General features: G+C 46.3%; 3 protein-coding genes and 1 long non-coding RNA gene across 6 annotated transcripts; 3 read left to right on the top strand and 1 right to left on the bottom strand.

Moving 5' to 3' along the window:
- Nucleotides 1-1,651: 1,651 nt before the first annotated feature.
- LOC100822990 (beta-glucosidase 32) lies at nucleotides 1,652-5,313 on the top strand. 2 transcript variants are annotated; one of them, XM_014903383.2, is made up of 13 exons: nucleotides 1,652-1,845; nucleotides 1,975-2,038; nucleotides 2,161-2,219; nucleotides 2,520-2,595; nucleotides 2,665-2,736; nucleotides 2,838-2,925; nucleotides 3,034-3,289; nucleotides 3,467-3,582; nucleotides 3,692-3,909; nucleotides 4,026-4,048; nucleotides 4,167-4,260; nucleotides 4,435-4,537; nucleotides 4,762-5,313. In XM_014903383.2, exons 1-13 carry the CDS (start codon nucleotides 1,717-1,719, stop codon nucleotides 4,979-4,981), a joined length of 1,518 nt encoding a protein of 505 aa, XP_014758869.1. In that variant the 5' UTR covers nucleotides 1,652-1,716; the 3' UTR covers nucleotides 4,982-5,313. The 2 variants fall into 2 exon arrangements, with proteins under 2 accessions (XP_014758869.1, XP_024319357.1); XM_024463589.1 differs by having other exon boundaries at nucleotides 1,712-1,877.
- On the bottom strand, nucleotides 3,915-4,763 carry LOC112272516. Its single transcript, XR_002966472.1, has 2 exons — nucleotides 4,408-4,763; nucleotides 3,915-4,220 (listed from the first exon to the last, which is right to left on the bottom strand). It is a non-coding gene; the product is annotated as an uncharacterized LOC112272516 (long non-coding RNA).
- Nucleotides 5,314-5,520: 207 nt separating the features above from the next.
- On the top strand, nucleotides 5,521-8,843 carry LOC100824742 (beta-glucosidase 32). Of its 2 annotated transcripts, XM_003578368.4 has the most exons (13): nucleotides 5,521-5,900; nucleotides 5,984-6,047; nucleotides 6,145-6,203; nucleotides 6,307-6,382; nucleotides 6,460-6,531; nucleotides 6,680-6,767; nucleotides 6,901-7,156; nucleotides 7,257-7,372; nucleotides 7,532-7,746; nucleotides 7,847-7,869; nucleotides 7,960-8,053; nucleotides 8,153-8,264; nucleotides 8,395-8,843. In XM_003578368.4, the coding sequence occupies exons 1-13, from the start codon at nucleotides 5,754-5,756 to the stop codon at nucleotides 8,612-8,614; spliced, it is 1,542 nt and encodes a 513-aa protein (XP_003578416.1). In that variant the 5' UTR covers nucleotides 5,521-5,753; the 3' UTR covers nucleotides 8,615-8,843. The 2 variants fall into 2 exon arrangements, with proteins under 2 accessions (XP_003578416.1, XP_010238349.1); XM_010240047.3 differs by lacking the exon at nucleotides 5,521-5,900 and having other exon boundaries at nucleotides 5,978-6,047; nucleotides 6,311-6,382.
- A 1,924-nt stretch (nucleotides 8,844-10,767) lies between these two features.
- LOC100824027 (beta-glucosidase 31) lies at nucleotides 10,768-16,259 on the top strand. Its single transcript, XM_003578365.4, has 13 exons — nucleotides 10,768-11,056; nucleotides 13,355-13,418; nucleotides 13,510-13,568; nucleotides 13,652-13,727; nucleotides 13,848-13,919; nucleotides 14,026-14,113; nucleotides 14,217-14,475; nucleotides 14,576-14,691; nucleotides 14,778-14,998; nucleotides 15,100-15,125; nucleotides 15,255-15,372; nucleotides 15,495-15,597; nucleotides 15,737-16,259. Exons 1-13 carry the CDS (start codon nucleotides 10,928-10,930, stop codon nucleotides 15,951-15,953), a joined length of 1,548 nt encoding a protein of 515 aa, XP_003578413.1. The 5' UTR covers nucleotides 10,768-10,927; the 3' UTR covers nucleotides 15,954-16,259.
- The last annotated feature ends 344 nt before the right edge of the window (nucleotides 16,260-16,603 follow it).

Genomic DNA, 16,603 nt, shown 5'->3' with positions numbered 1-16,603 from the left:
TTTCATTCCATTAAAAAAAAGAAGCTAATTCTGTTTATAATACGAAAAAGAAGCAGATCTATTCTATACTCGATAAGTGCCAATATGCAATGGGTAACTTGGCCGATTTGGAAAAAACCAAGAATAGATCCCTACCCCTCTTTGGTTATGATTCGAATCACCGATTCCTTTTTTCTCCGGTCTCTTGGACGGCTCATGGCTGGATCTGTTCTTCACCGCGCTTCTCCCAGCCGCCGCTCATCTCTGGGCTGTCGCCACTCGCCACGCAACGCTTTGTCGAGTAATCGAGTTACGCTCGACTGCTCGACCTCGCCGCCACCATGTAGGCTGCGTCTTCGTTTGGCGTTGGCGTGCGGGCGGTGAGTTCACGGGTGGGCGTCCCAGCGGTTGGTCTCCGCCGCGTCCCCATCTCTTGCTTCTGCCCTTAGTCGACATTGGGTCTTTTTTTTAAGAGGAAATTGGACAGGAGACACCACCGTTATTTTGTGAACTTTATCCATACACACCACCGGATTGTGGATTTGCCCAGTACCATTACTTGAGAGTTCTTTTACGGTACTCCAGAAGAAATATGAACCATCCATTTGTCTTCATCTAATGACCAATCTTACTTGGTACTTCAAGACAAGTCTTAATGAGTACCACCTCTAAATATCAGGGAGTACCTCAATGTTAGGAGCAAAATCGTATTAACGCGTACTCAGTAATATAAAAACAACTTATTAATTGTGATTAGGCAAAATAAAAATTTGCTTTGTTACCACAAACTGTTTTGTTCCTCCGTACATATGAACCCTATTTTCCAAACTCAAGACCGGCGGCCGCCGGGACGAACCTCCGCCGGTCCGTGCGCAGCCGAACGTTCAGGCTTCACGCCTTGCACGCTCCTCACCTAGCAATTGTCGCTGCCAGAGATGGGCTTGTTTCTTCAGTTTTCACCTGTGTGTGCTTGTGCTTGGAAGAAACGGCCGGGGACACATCTGCTGGAGGGATTCCTCACGCACTCACGCTGTCCGACCACAAAATCAAATAAGTTCATGTTCTTGGTTCTGCCCGAGATGCATATATTCAATTCAGCTGCATTGAATTCTTTTCCTAACCGAAGTAAATTGCCGAATGAATGAATAATTGGATTGGAAGATATTTGTATGCTAATCCGCGGAGACCGGAGCAAACGCATCTTTCGCCCGAAATTTAGGAACCTAAACCTCGTGGTGTTCATCTGATTCGCCTGCATGTTGATCAACCGGGGCGGCAGCGCAAGGTGGAGTGGCCAGCCGGGACGCATGGGCAGTAGCGAATGCCGAACTGGCGATGGAAAGAAAGATGGTAGTTTGGTCGATGAGGACGGCAGCCCAAGATCGATCGAATGAGAAGGGTCAGCGTATTAACGAGCCAAAAAATCTAATTTGCCCCTTGTATATGAACGGTTGGATCTGCCCAGTTCTCCTGATGTCCTCCACATGTAGTATTAGGATACTGTAAAAAACCTCTTGCTTGAATCAGGTGCGCACGTTGCTTCAGGGTTTTCGTGCAGCACTGCGCGACCTTGCCTCCACACGGAAGATGCTCCGACTCGAGATCAGATACACATTAATAATAACTAAAGCCCTCGTGCAGCGGTGCAGCCTTTTAAAATTGGTTGAACAACTCTTCTCTCCGCCTCAGTGCATTTAACTGGCGGGTGAGCCGTCTTTGTAGCTGAAAGTTGTGATTATGGCGATGCTGCTCTACTTTCTCCTCCTCCTCCTCCGCCTCACTGCCTTGCCAAGAGACTCTGCTGCGCTCACCCGCCACGACTTCCCCGACGGATTCATCTTTGGAGCAGGCACCTCGGCGTACCAGGTACGGAGGTGCCTCTCCATCTGTATTTGCAAGTGAGCAATGCCCATGATTCATTGTTATTTCCATCGGGGTCACCATGACACACGATGCTGCCGATGAGGTGAAGAACTGATCTCTTAGATGCCCTAGGTGGAAGGGGCGGCCGCGGAAGATGGAAGAAAACCCAGCATTTGGGACACTTTCACTCATCAAGGTTAGTTGACTTAGTTCAAATGAAGAATGAATTCGTTAACAATTCAATACCTGCAAAACATACCTTGGGATATCCTCTGGTAGGATCTAATTTTCTGGAATTAATGTATTGATTGGTGGCAGGTTACTCTTATGACAAATCTACCGCAGATATTTCAGCAGACCAATACCATCATTACAAGGTTAGTGCCTCAGATCTTGTACTAGTACTACCAATTACTCTTATACTAGCACAATACCCATGTGTTTCCACGGACTAAAAGGAATGCACTACATGTTTAAAGAGAATGTTGTACTTTCATTATTTGTGATACAGATCAAATAATTCATTCATACCCACTATCATCTCGATAGTTTGAAATTGAAATTCACATACGGCCGCTTCCCCTTGAGATTTTTATAGGAGTAAAGAAAGAGAAACACAATCGGATAAGGACAGCTGCTAATTAATTAAACAAGTTTGATTTCTCTTTTGACATTAGGATGATGTAAAACTTATGCATGAGATTGGTCTAGACGCCTACAGATTCTCCATTGCGTGGCCCCGGCTTATCCCAGGTATATATAGAGTCGAGTGGTACATCTCTGAAATTTTATGATGCTGAATGACACAATGACACTGTGTAGATGGAAGAGGAAGGATCAATCCGAAGGGCTTGAAATACTACAACAACTTAATAGATGAATTGATACGGCATGGTAAAGATCAATTTCTCTATCTGAACCTGGCATAAATTTCTAGCTTGAAAAATTCATGAGTCTGATCTTGATCAACCAACACTGCATGGCATGTGTTGCAGACATACAACCTCATGTCACAATCTACCATCTTGATTTCCCTCAGTCCCTCCAGGACGAATACAAGGGACTGCTCAGCCCCAGATTCGTGTAAGTGGTAGCCTTTTTGTCACAATCTAACACCTGCAAATCCTGACGTAAATTGAAGATCTAGAATTTTCAGATGCTTTTCAATAAGTTGAATGTGCTGTGATGCAGAGACGATTACACCGCGTACGCTGACGCCTGTTTCAAGAGCTTTGGGGACAGGGTGAAGCACTGGGTCACCGTCAATGAGCCCAACATCGAAACTATAGGCAGCTTCGACAGCGGCGAGCTGCCACCACGGCGCTGCTCCTATCCTTTTGGCGTGAACTGCACCGGAGGGAACTCCACGACGGAGCCATACATAGCTGCTCACCGTCTCCTGCTTGCACATGCCTCGGCAGTGTCTCTGTACAGAGACAAGTACCAGGTCTAATAATGTACCAGGTCTCATATCAGTATAATTTACCACTCTCTTCCTAACCGATGTAGATTAGTACAAACATCGCATCAAGATATGCAGAGACCAGGAGAATTCTCTTTTTGATTTCCCAAATTATGAGTTCTCTCTTTCATTACCTAAAAAAGTGCAATGCTCACTCTATAGGGAACTCAAAGAGGACAGATCGGAATTACTCTCTTGGGCTGGTGGCATGAGCCTGCTACCAAGGCATCGCGGGATGCAGCTGCTGCAACGAGGATGAATGACTTCCACATTGGATGGTCAGTATACTCTGGTTCCGTAAAAGCTGTCGTCGACATGGTCTTCGAAACACAACTTCTACACTACTTGTGCAGACAAGTACTAACAGTTCATGCCCTCTCTGGACAGGTTCATGCATCCTCTGGTGTATGGGGATTACCCTCCGGTCATGAGGAGGAGGGTGGGCGCACGGTTGCCGTACTTAACAGCAGAGCAGTCGAAGAACTTGTCCGGATCATTTGACTTTGTCGGCTTCAATCACTACCTCGTGGTTCGCGCGCAATCTGACGAGAGAGCCTTTGATCGGAAGCAGAGGGACTACTACAATGATGCAGCCGCTATTGCAAGTAAGTGCGCTAATCAAGCAGCTGCCGTTCCAATTCAAATTTGTGCTCCAAATGAAGCATTGCTATGAATGCAATTCAGCCTCACTAACATGCAACATTTTCGTGCCTGCATTCAGATCCATTTAAAGACATCCAAGAGGTACATACAAAGCAGTCAGAAGCAAAGCTCTTTCAGCAAACACAACACATCAGCTGATAATTTTCTTCCTTTTCTTCTGAATCGAGGTGTGTTAATTATATTAATGTAATATGTCCAGGGCCATCTTGAGTCTGCTCCTTGGGCTCTAGGGAAGTTACTGGACCACCTGAGACTGAAGTACAGAAATCCTCCAGTTATGATTCATGAAAACGGTACGCTATTAGAAAAGAAAAACTTGCCTAAATTATGTTGTGCTGCTTTTCTTTTTTTTAAAGAATGCCCTGTTTTCTGAAGATGAGCTAACACTGTAAATACCTGTCAGTGTAGTGTGAACGGAAGTAAAAAAAAAACATGCTAACCTTTGAATCTTTTGTTCGACGATTCAGGATTTGCAGACGCCCCCAAAACCCCAAGCAAGATTGAGTTTGACGACGACTACAGATCAGAGTACCTGCAAGATTACCTGGAAGTTCTCTACCAGTCCATACGGTGAGTTCATCTTCCACATATCGTGTGTACTTTATCCTGACAAAAATGCTTGTGATAAACTCCAACCAAAGCCATATCCAGAAAAGGAAAACCTGCGAATTAAAACAGAACTCTTGCAGTCTCAAGAAGTATAGACTAATAATTCAGTTGAGATCAAGTAATTCTTCATCTGGACTCTGGAGTATAGCTTCTGAGAGAGAGAAAGGCTGTGTTTGTGGCTGCAGGAACGGATCGGACGCGCGGGGGTACTTCGTGTGGTCTTTTCTCGATGTGTTCGAGTTACTGTTCGGCTACGCTTCGCGATTTGGCCTGTGCGGCGTCGACATGAACGCCGTGGAGAGGACGAGGTACATGAGGAACTCCGCCCGCTGGTACTCCAGCTTCCTCAAAGGCGGCGAGCTGCGGCCGGGGTCGCCGTCGGGGAAAGGGTACGGCGTCGCATGACGTGCTTCTTGGATACTGCCATAGGATGCTTCAGCTGTAGTATTTCCGTTTGGAAACTGAATTAAGACCGCACGCGTAGTTGCGCCAATATCTGCGCTCTTCGAGATAATAAACAACGTGTTGGTCACTTTCAAGCCTCGCGTCCTCACATTAGATGCCTCGTGACTTCGTGAGCGAGTTGTGAGCGCGTGTCGAAGGACGACGTGAATCCTGTGCGTGTGTGGGTGCGTCCAATTTCCAAAGATGTGGCACGAGCCGTGAATCGGGAAAATCTTGGAAGATAAACCCTGCTTCCTCCATTTCATAAAAGTTGGCGTATTTTGTTTCGTTAAGACAAATTTTTGATCAAGAATTATTTTATTAATATGTAACTTATATGATACAAAATCATAATTATTAGCGAACATTTTTAAAGACGAATCCATTAATATAAATTTCATGTATAAAAAAACACATATCAATAAAGTTTTTATTAATCAAAATCTTATCTTAACGAAATAAAATACGCCAACTTTTGTGAAATATAGATAATACTAGTCAGTGCAACGGACTGAAAACGGTAAATACCTGACGCGCGGCAAGACGGACACGCTTGGATGGGATCATGGGACGGACAGGGCCGTGCGGTGCGATTCCCTCTCAGAAACGTCCACCGAGGAGGCGAGAAAGGATTCCACGAAGCAACACCCAACGGCCAAAGTGAACTGAGTGTAACATCAAAAAAAGAAGAAGAGAAAAACGGAGAAGCTTCGGTTCTGGGAGCGCAGACGCCATGGCGTTGCTCCGAGTGCTCACGCCGCCGCTGTTCCTCTCCTTCTTCTTCGTGGCCGCCTTAACAACGCCGAGAGGCGCCTCTGCGCTCACCCGGCGTGACTTCCCGGAGGGCTTCGTCTTCGGCGCAGGCTCCTCGGCTTACCAGGTACTATTACCTCGGCGCAAATATATAGCGACCTGAGCTTCAGTGCTCCAGAGGCAGGGCTGAAAAATCCTTGACGACGCTAGGTCGAGGGGGCAGCTTCGGAGGACAGGAGGAAGCCCAGCATCTGGGACACTTGGAGCCACCAAGGTCCATCCATATCCTCACCATCCCCACTCGATCTACTAGCTACTACGGACTACTGCCTCACCGTGTTCTGAACTCTAAAGCACGTATATGGTGACAGGTTACTCGTTCGATGGATCCACAGCAGATGTTTCTGCAGACCAGTACCATCATTATAAGGTCAGTATTGATTCAGATGGTTATCATCTCTGAAAGTCTGAAAGAATTCGGACACACTGCAAATCAAAGAAAAACAAGATACAGTAATATCATTTGATGTCAGGAAGATGTAAAGCTTATGCACAATATGGGTTTAGACGCGTACAGATTCTCCATTGCTTGGCCCAGGCTTATTCCTGGTAGGTAGTTCAAGTGCGCAGTTGCAACTAGAGCATAACATCTTTCTGAATCTGATACTTGGTACCGAATTGTGTAGATGGAAGAGGACAGATCAACCCAAAGGGATTGGAATACTACAACAGTTTGATAGATGAGCTCATACTAAACGGTATAGAAATTGTTTTCTCTGAAAAGAAAATTGGCATGGTGATTGATTCAACTATGTTCCTGTGGATGTGAAACTGAATCCTTGAAATATTTTTTTTTCTCTCATAAATATTGGCTAACCCAGCTCCTTTTGCTGCCTTGTTTGGTAGGAATACAGCCTCATGTCACCATCTACCATTTTGATCTTCCTCAGGTTCTGCAGGATGAATATGGTGGACTACTTAGCCCCAAATTTATGTAAGTGCCCAAAATGCTAATTCAACAGAACGCCACATATCAAATGGTAGAACCAGAAAATCAGTGACGACCAAATCAGATAATTCATTTTAGAAATTAATTTAACTGCTCTAACTTATAACTTCTATTGCAGAGAAGACTACACCTCTTATGCCGAGGTCTGCTTCAAGAGTTTCGGTGACAGGGTGAAGCACTGGGTCACTGTCAACGAGCCAAACATAGAGCCCATTGGCGGGTATGATACAGGCTTTCAACCACCGCGACGCTGCTCCTATCCCTTCGGTGTAGACTGTGCTGGGGGGAATTCTTCGACGGAGCCATACATAGCAGCTCACCATCTCCTGCTTGCACATGCTTCAGCAGTCTCCCTGTACAGAGAGAAGTACAAGGTGTATTCAGTCTTCGCTCTCTATACTAACTGATACATGCCACACATGGGCCATGGCAAGAATGATGATTGACCATGGAATTTTACTGATCCTCCCGTAGGAAACTCAAGGAGGCCAAATAGGTATTACTCTGCTGGGTTGGTGGCATGAGCCTGCCACTAACACACCACAGGACGCAGCTGCTGCTAGGAGGATGACTGAGTTCCATATTGGATGGTTAGTAGTACTATTGTACTCCAAAAACAAAATTGCTTCACGTCCAGGGATCAATTGCACCTTCCTGAAAACTGCATAAAAGTTCAGGATAGAGTGTTCCAAAAATACTGAAGAAAACAAATTCAGGTGGTTTATAGTAGTACTCACATATGAAAACAGGTTCATGCATCCTTTGGTGTATGGAGACTACCCTCCGGTGATGAGAAGCAGAGTAGGCGCTCGACTACCGGTTTTAACAGCGCCAGTCTCCAAGAAGGTTCGCAGATCTTTCGACTTTATAGGCTTCAACCACTATATTATTATGCGCATACGATCCATCGACACCAATTCCAGTCAGCAACCAAGGGACTACTACGTCGATGCTGCGGTCCAAAGTAATGAGTCCTGAACCTGAACAAATCTAGATGTATTAGCAGCGCTCTGAGTTTCTTCAGACTAAGCTGACCTGTGCTCTATTCCGTTCTGATAATGCAGATCCAGCTGATAACATATCCAAGGTATGATGAAGCAGCGGGAGCAAAACATTTCGGGCTTTCGAGCACATGCATCAGCTGCCTTTGATGAGTCTCTTGATGCAACATGTACAGGTTCAGGTTGAAACTGCTCCATGGTCTCTGAGCAAACTACTGGAGCACCTGAAGCTCAACTACGGCAATCCTCCTGTCTGGATCCATGAAAATGGTAAGCAGGTCACGCAACGGGCAGATGTCTGAACTCTCGAGATTCGTAGCTCTTTGAAGTATCGGGCATGTATGGATGAACTGCTATTTCTTGGTTCAGGGTACGGATCAGCTGCGCCTGGCGCCCTGAGCAAGACCGAGTACGACTACGACGACGCCAACAGGACGGAGTTCTTGCAGGATTACCTGGAAGTTCTTCAGCTCTCCACACGGTGCAGTGCAGACGAGACACACTCTTCCTCCTCAGTCCTCATATATATTCTGCGCCGTTGCATTTCTGCAGGCACGCTGCTGCTGAATTTAGAGGTATGTGATTCTCGTTTTCTGAAAATGGTGTTGCAGGAACGGGTCGAACGCCCGGGGATACTTCGTGTGGTCGTTCCTGGACGTGTTTGAATTCCTGTTCGGCTACCAGCTACGCTTCGGGCTTTGCGGCGTCGACATGAGCGATCCGGGGAGGACGAGGTATGTGAGGAACTCGGCCCGCTGGTACTCCGGCTTCCTCCACGGCGGCGAGCTCCGGCCGGTGGCTCAGTCAGAGAAACCCTACTCCGAGAAATGAGCAACGGGAAAAAAAAAAGACTGTCGCTCGTGAGTTGTGCACGTGTTTGTGTGTTTTTTCTTTTTCGGACTGCTCTGCACAAGTTTCCAAGTATACTTCCTATCGACAACTACGAAAACAATACTTGTCGCGAACTATATGTCATGTTCACAAGTACTACCTCCTTTCCTTTTTCTGAAATGTTTTAGCTTTGTACCGAATAAAAAGTTTGAACAGGTTTATCAACAAACACTAATATTTATGATATCAAATAAGTATACTATGAAGATATATGTCATGACAGATTAAATTAAATCAATTTGAAGCGTAGATGTTGGTATATTTTTCTATAAACTTGTTTAAAAAAGGTTGTAAATAAAACGGAACATGCTTGCATTTTGAAATGGAGATAGTACTGCATGCAGTAACTCTGTTCCTCAAGGCTTATACGTAGGCTAGGCTCCGCAAAACAAGTTACTGAACATCATGTTCCCTCTGTCCAACAAAAGATGTCTCAACTTTGATTAAATTTGAATGCATCTATACACTAAGTCATATCTAAATACATTTAAATTTTTGCAAACTTGAAACATCTTTTGTTGGATGGCGGAAGTATTAGTTTCTGCTCCATAAATTAATTTCTTACATCAGATATCTGTTCGTTACCTACAATTCTATGGATTATTTTGCGAAGCTGCGCACAAAATACTTTATAAAAATATTCAGGCCACATGGCCTGTCGATATATCGCTCGCCAAAAAGCCACCTCTGACGACGTACAAGCCTAGCTATCTTCCACGTGTGTGCCATAATATAGTAGTATGTAGAATATCATATCATTTGAAGTCAATAAATAAATAAATAAACCCGTCAACATACTAGTATCGCTTGGAAGTGTACAAGTTGCGGTTGAACCCATGTGATAGCACAAGCATCACCCGGACACGATCGAAGCAAAAAAGATCAGCTAAAGCTTTCGTCGACTAACTTGTTTCGCCACTGACGCAACACAAAAATACAAAACTCATGACAACAACACGTGTTCGAACTTCAAAATGGATTTCGCTACAGGATCCTACTCATGTATACACTGCGTAAACGCCGCCTTGTTCTCAAATCGGACGGCCATTACTGCGGGATCGTGCGCGAAAACAGCCCATGTCGGCCCAGTGTGGGCACCGCACACTTCACCAGGAAACTTGTGCATATGAAAACGAAAAGCCGTGGGGCACGCCTTCTGGAAGCAGGCCAGGATGACATGGGAACTGGAGACGTTTTCCAATTCGGGTTCGTCCTCGGCACATCTGGACAGGACAGAGGCGATGGCCCCTCGGCAGTAGAGAAGAAGAAAAACACACGGTACGTGAAGAAGCTGCTCAAGCACTCCCTGCAGGCGCCATGCCAGAGGTCGATCGCGGCCGCCATTCTTTTTGCCATAAGAAGGAAAAAATGGGTAGGCAGGCACGGCCAGGTGTACAGCCGCGACGTATATACGTACTGGACGAGAACTCTGTGGAGTGGAGTGGAGTGGAGTACGTGACCGCCGCGGGCCACGCGTCCAGAGATAAGAACAAGTAGTTGTGTAAGTTTCTAGTGTACTGTACAGCGCAGCTGCACCTGCGCATGCAAAACGGTGCGTGGCAGGTTCTGTACGAGGGCGGAAACGGCGGATGTCGATCGGGTGGACGTGGACTCCGGGGATTTCTTTGCGCCGTCAGAAACGGACGCTGGCGGGTTACGTGCCGTCGGGACTCACTCCGGCGGCGAGCGAGACTATTCCCCTCATGTCGACAGCGCAGATTCCCGAGCCGTATACCACACACTCGCGAAGCCAGTCGTCGCAGGCATGTATACGTATTGAGTAGCCAAAGCTAGCTACGGTCGCATCACGTCGCACGCCCGCGCCGGCTGGCCATACAGCGACACGTGCCCTGCCTCCGCCTCGGGGCAGGCAAGGCAGGTGAAGCTGGCCGCGCGTCGTGCCCCAGCTGAGCCGATGCCGAGAAAGCGGAGCCAGCCAGCCAGCCAGAGGCTTCTTGGTCTCACTAGCCCGTGCCTGCCTGGCTGGCTTGCCGCGCGTGCGTGCGTCATGCACGACGTGGCGGACGGGGTCGGGCGTCAGCATGAGCACCGAGTAACGGCATATAAAATCCGCTGCCGCGGCCGGCATAGAAATACGCAAAGCCTTTTGTTTACAGTCGGAGTCAAACAACGAAAACACATCGATCAATCGATCCAGCTAGCTAGCTGCTGCTGGGCTGGGCTGGGCTGGGCTGTTCGTCAGCCGGCCGGTGCGCGACAAGGCGCAGCCGCAGCAGACCGCCGCCACGATCGATGGCGCAGACCGCCGCCGCCTTTGTGTTCCTCCTCCTTGCCGCCGCTGCGTCGGCGGCGGCCGGGAAGATCACCAAGGACGACTTCCCGCCGGGGTTCGTCTTCGGCACCGGCTCCTCCGCTTACCAGGTACTCCTCCTACTCCCAAGCTCCGACCCCTCGCCCCCGCGTTGATCTTGGGGGATTTCTCTTCCTTCTTCTCTGTCGAAAGGTACAGTAGCTTACTGCTTAACTGTAACCTGCTCTGCTCCGTCCGTCGACGAACAGATGCATTTTTACAGATTTTTTTTCTTCAAAAAATGGAAGCTTTTATTGATCTCAAAGTTATATCGAGCCATACCACGTAAGCATTTTTACAGATAAACAACAAATCGTGCGTAAGTAAGAGAGCAACCAATTACGCACACGACATGGAACTAATCAATCCTAAACGCGCTCGTCGTCTGCATCCAAGAAAGAACTAGAATCTGTCACTCTTAAGTTAGTGGTCATCAATCCAGCATGATTTAGCATTCAAGGCAGGGGAACAGACGGAGGCGACACGTACTGCCGGCCTTTTGAATCCATGATCGATGCACACAGCCATACATCAAAAGATTGGAGTAAGATAGTACTAGAGCAGCAGAGTACCCGTGCAGGCGTTGTCTGCCCACCAACTGTTCGTCCATAGGAGTATCATGCTGTGGCACCACGGCACCCGCTGCCGTCCACGCGTCTCGCCGGCTTATCCCCACACCCCACCATACGTTCGTACATACAGATACGTGATACGGCAAACTCTCCTCTTGCCTTCCGAGGAAGGCAAAAAGAGGTTTTTCTTGCTTTCCTGGCGAGATTTTCCTCGTCGAATATCCTGTCTTTGCCGCCTATCCTTTTCTTTTCATCTGCCCCTTTTGTCTGCCTTCGATGTCCTCCTCGTGACGAGACTTCCGATCGCCTCACCGGCCCCAGACGCGTCCGGAAGAAGTGGAGGAGCCATCGGACGAAACAGCACACGCGCAAGGAGTATGCTGTTGAGACATTTTCTCTCATCTGACTTCTCTTTTAAAAAAAGATCACCCATGTGTGTCCTAGCCCTCGTTCCATGCTCCTTTCTTTAATCTGGAGCGAATAATGCGATGATATTGAGACGCACACAATGTACGTGCAAACGTTACAATAATCTTTATTGGCATCGTGATGTTTTGTTTTATATATGTACTCTTCCTCGTGAATATTTTTTGTGTTTTTGCTCATTCTGTCTGTCACTTAAAATTGCACATCACGTGCTCCCTCCGGATGTCTCAAAGTTTTTTAAAATTTGGATGGATCTAGACATGACTTAGTGTAGACATGACTGAGTGTATGGATGCATTCAAATTTAATCAAAGTTCAAATTTAGTCAAAGTTGAGAGATCTTTTGTTAGACGGAATAGCTAATTATGCCTGTCATCTAAATTTCACATCACGTAACTTCACTATCGGAAGAGTGCACTTCCGGTCAAAAAACTGACGGTATTTTGTTTAGCCTGTCGGGGGTTTTCTTTGACAACAGTCAATTCAAAGCGTCTTTCTTCTATTCCAATCGTCAAGACCGAAGAGGGTAGTAAAAATTCGTCACCAATAGCTAACTAGACTTCACAGCAGTGGTTTAAAAAAAAAGACTTCACAGCCTACGCAGTAAAACCAAGCTAAGAGTACTTGCCTAATTGTAGAAAAGAGGAAGAGTAAGTACTTGTCTCGTGTGAAGCTGAATCTTCAGAGATGATGCCAAATTAAGCTTGTACCTCGTCCCAGCTCCTTCTAGTATCTGGAAGCTTCTTTCCGATAGTTTCTCTCTTTTTCTTTCGAGAAATACGGGAGTAGGTTTCAACATGGGCCCTCTGACCATGACACAATTATTAATTTTTTGCAACGTACGTTCTTTTTACTGTTTGCGGGAACTCCAAGTTAACAACTTGCGCAGCCGCCCTCCCACCAGAAGCAATGCGTGACAGCTCTTGGCGATTGACTACCTCTGCTTTGTTTTTGACGAAGACGTGTTTGGTTCCATAGTCTTCAGGAAACAGCCGAAAACTAGTTTTCTTGCCTTTCTATTTCGCCTTCAGTTCAGTGCCATTAGGTTGCTCTTTTGGCACTTCCTTCTGTTTGGCACCTTGCCTGGAGTGAACGAAGTGTCCCAATCAGTCGGAGTTGCAAAATGGGCAGTGACCAAATCACACTTGTCATCAAACTCTTGATGCTGGCTTTTGTTTGTTGGGGTCATGCTTGATGCATGTCAGGACCTGGGAGTTAGTGGAAGGGTCAAATTCACAAGTTAACACCTAATTAAATGAACTCTCCTAGTACTTCGTTTTTTGTGTGAAAGAAGAAGAGTCTAAAAGGGTTTAGAAGTGCTACAACAAACTTCACTCTTTTACTGACCTCAACTTTCTCGTAATTTCTCAGATTGAAGGTGCGGTTGCAGAGGATGGAAGAAAACCTAGTATCTGGGACACGTTCACACACTCAGGTTAATAGTTTTTTTCCCGGCCTGTAAGTAAGAAAACTATCATGCTTCTTTGTATTCTAATCATCGCATGTTGATTTTGTAACTTCTAAAGGCTACTCTATCGATGGAGCGACCGCTGATGTAACTGCAAATCAGTATCATAAGTACAAGGTTTGTTTGTCAGGCAATGTGCTGCTAAATACCTTGATGTCAAACACAAACAGTAATAAACATTTTTTTGTGTTTGATAACAGGAAGATGTAAAGCTTTTGAGCGAGATGGGCGTCGATGCGTACAGATTTTCGATCGCCTGGCCTCGGCTTATTCCTGGTAAGGCCTTACGTACGGGAAGGATCAGTACACCGACACACATGCTTAATGATGTGTTTCGGAAAAGTTGGCCAGCAGCTTACTGATTTGGTTGTTTGCATTCCATTGTTACCCACGTAGATGGTCGAGGAGCTGTCAACCCCAAGGGACTGGAGTACTACAACAATCTAATTGATGAGCTCCTGAGCTATGGTATGTAATCTCTTCACAACCTGAATGGTTCACGGATAAGTTTTGTTCTCCAGCACTAAAATCCCCAATTCTGCAGAAATAACGGTGCATTTTCTGTGTTTTGCAGGAATTCAGCCTCATGTAACGATATATCACTTTGACTTCCCTCAGGCTCTTCAAGACGAGTACAAAGGGATGCTTAGTCGTAGATTCATGTACTTTCTTCTTACCCCACTAATCATTGCCACTGCTGCAAGTACACTTTCATAAGAGAAGACAAAGTAATTTTGACTTTTGTCTTGTGTTCCATGATTGCAGAGAAGACTACACAGCGTATGCAGAGGTGTGCTTCAAGAACTTTGGCGATAGAGTGAAGTACTGGAGCACTGTCAATGAGCCGAACGTCGAGCCGATTGGCGGATACGATCAGGGAATACTCCCACCACGGCGATGCTCATTCCCCTTTGGTACCCTCAGTTGCGACCAAGGCAACTCTACCACAGAACCATACATCGTAGCACACCATCTTCTGCTTGCACATGCCTCAGCAGCGTCCCTGTATAAAGAGAAGTACCAGGTTAGGAACAATCAAACTTTCACAGAACCAACCTGTTATTGTGGGACAAATCAGTCTCACAGGTGTTTCACATTATTCCCTTACGTTCCTTGTTGATCAGGCCAAGCAAGGAGGACATATTGGACTCACATTGCTTGGCTGGTGGTACGAGCCTGCGACGCAGACACCCGAGGATATAGCGGCAGCTGGAAGGATGAATGATTTCCACATTGGATGGTCTGTTCTGTTCTGTTCTCAAATTCCATAGCAACAGCTAGAATTTGAATGCAACTACATCTAAAGATCACGTGATCATTACACAGGTATATGCATCCATTGGTGCATGGAGATTATCCCCCAGTGATGAGGAAGAATGTTGGGTCCAGGCTACCATCGTTCACAGCTGAAGAGCTAAAGAGAGTGCACGGTTCATTCGACTTCGTCGGTTTCAACCACTACATCGCTATATATGTGAAGGCTGATCTTAGCAAGCTGGATCAGCCATTGAGAGATTATATGGGAGATGCAGCCGTGGCATATGACAGTAAAGAGTCCTAATGACCTCAATTTCTATATTTCCCTACAATATAAAGCAATGATAAAAAAAATTACCTACTAACTCTTCTGCAAAATGTATTCTTGCAGTGCCGTTTCTGAACTCAAAGAACAAGGTATCTGCCGAATACAATACAATCCACTCCATATATTTAATTTTATGCGACCATAAGTTACTATAAAATCTTCCTTTATTGATATAGCTAAATCATTTCTCTGCCTCTGCGGACAAAATTAAAATACAGCCGTTCCTGTTCGGGTTGAAAAGTGACATCATGACGTCGACGCCATGGGCTCTGAAGAAAATGCTGGGGCATCTGCAGTTGAAATACAAGAACCCGGTGGTCATGATCCACGAGAACGGTAAACTCACCAACTCTACAGTTAACCTGAAACATGCATCATCCCAAGAAATCAGCAACATTTCACTGCAAAAAATTAAATACACCACACGACATCTGATTCGATCCTGGTGCTCGTATCAGGAGCTGCGAGCATGCCTGACCCCTCGGGCGGGAACACCTACGACGACGAGTTCAGGTCGCAGTACCTGCAGGACTACATCGAAGCCGCGCTTGAATCCATCAGGTACCCACCCAGAAAAGGCCGTTCAGTAGCTTCAGTAAACAGAGCAATTTCTGTATGACATCTTCTGAAAAAAGGAAAAACTGATGCGATTTACTCACCAATTTTGCTCAAATCTGATGGTTGTCGGGGTGATCTTCAGGGACGGGTCGAACTTGCAGGGCTACTTCGTGTGGTCGTTCCTGGACGTGTTCGAGTACCTCTTCGGCTACCGTATGGGCTTCGGCCTCTACGGCGTCGACTTCGGCTCCGAGGCGAGGACGAGGTACCAGAGGCACTCCGCCAAGTGGTTCGCCAGCTTCCTCCGCGGCGGCGAGCTCAGGCCGGTGGCGCTGCCCGGCAAGGCCTACTCCCAGTGATTCTCATCTTCTTCGCAACGGCTGGAGACTGGAGATGGTCCGCGAGGATATGCACGAATAATGAAGCCTGGAAAGTTGGGTCGTGAGCTGAGAATGAGATGATGGTAGTAATGTCACGTTGCTTTTCTTTTTTTCTTTTCTTTTTTGGGATGGGAGGTTGGATTTTGATTGGCCAGTAGAGATGATATATAGGGGATCTGGTGTATGCTGCGTTCGATTCGATTGTTCCGAAAGTGTATGTTTATGTGGATGTATGTTCTGAACATATTAATGTCTATGCTGCTTCTTTATGCTGCTTTTGATCGATACAGTTCTTCTTCTTCTTCTTTCTTCGAAATCACATACCTGCATCTGCTTCATTCTGGATATACTAGTAGCCACTGAATTCTCTGGATTTAGGATTGAGACTAGCATGGCATCTGGGTGCCCAGGATGACACGAACAAATCTCCAAATTCTCCACCCGTAAACTCCTCCTGGTTTAAGATGTGCTACGGCCAGGGGCACCTACAGAAAGGTTTATCAGTAACGGTCGAAAAACAACATCGGTAACGGTCGGGGCTGCCGTTACTAACTTCGTGTTACTGACGATACCCATCCGTTACTAATGTACATATACATCAGTGGCGGTCGACCGACACTGATACATTT

Source organism: Brachypodium distachyon, chromosome 4 (assembly GCF_000005505.3).
Source record: "Brachypodium distachyon strain Bd21 chromosome 4, Brachypodium_distachyon_v3.0, whole genome shotgun sequence".
In the NCBI taxonomy this organism is placed as follows: domain Eukaryota; kingdom Viridiplantae; phylum Streptophyta; class Magnoliopsida; order Poales; family Poaceae; genus Brachypodium; species Brachypodium distachyon.
Note: the sequence above shows the minus strand (reverse complement) of the source record. Positions and strands in the feature narration are given on the sequence as shown.

What these genes read in the sequence shown, in the direction of transcription:
- LOC100824742 (XM_003578368.4), top strand. Translation starts at nt 5,754, where the DNA reads ATGGCGTTGCTCCGAGTGCTCACGCCGCCGCTGTTCCTCTCCTTCTTC. An exon ending in GGACACTTGGAGCCACCAAG is followed by an intron (nt 6,048 to 6,144) that starts GTCCATCCATAT and finishes ATATGGTGACAG; the next exon opens with GTTACTCGTTCGATGGATCC. An exon ending in CTACTTAGCCCCAAATTTAT is followed by an intron (nt 6,768 to 6,900) that starts GTAAGTGCCCAA and finishes CTTCTATTGCAG; the next exon opens with AGAAGACTACACCTCTTATG.
- LOC100824027 (XM_003578365.4), top strand. Translation starts at nt 10,928, where the DNA reads ATGGCGCAGACCGCCGCCGCCTTTGTGTTCCTCCTCCTTGCCGCCGCT. An exon ending in CCGGCTCCTCCGCTTACCAG is followed by an intron (nt 11,057 to 13,354) that starts GTACTCCTCCTA and finishes GTAATTTCTCAG; the next exon opens with ATTGAAGGTGCGGTTGCAGA. An exon ending in GCCGCGCTTGAATCCATCAG is followed by an intron (nt 15,598 to 15,736) that starts GTACCCACCCAG and finishes GGTGATCTTCAG; the next exon opens with GGACGGGTCGAACTTGCAGG.
- LOC100822990 (XM_014903383.2), top strand. Translation starts at nt 1,717, where the DNA reads ATGGCGATGCTGCTCTACTTTCTCCTCCTCCTCCTCCGCCTCACTGCC. An exon ending in GGACACTTTCACTCATCAAG is followed by an intron (nt 2,039 to 2,160) that starts GTTAGTTGACTT and finishes GATTGGTGGCAG; the next exon opens with GTTACTCTTATGACAAATCT. An exon ending in CTGCTCAGCCCCAGATTCGT is followed by an intron (nt 2,926 to 3,033) that starts GTAAGTGGTAGC and finishes GCTGTGATGCAG; the next exon opens with AGACGATTACACCGCGTACG.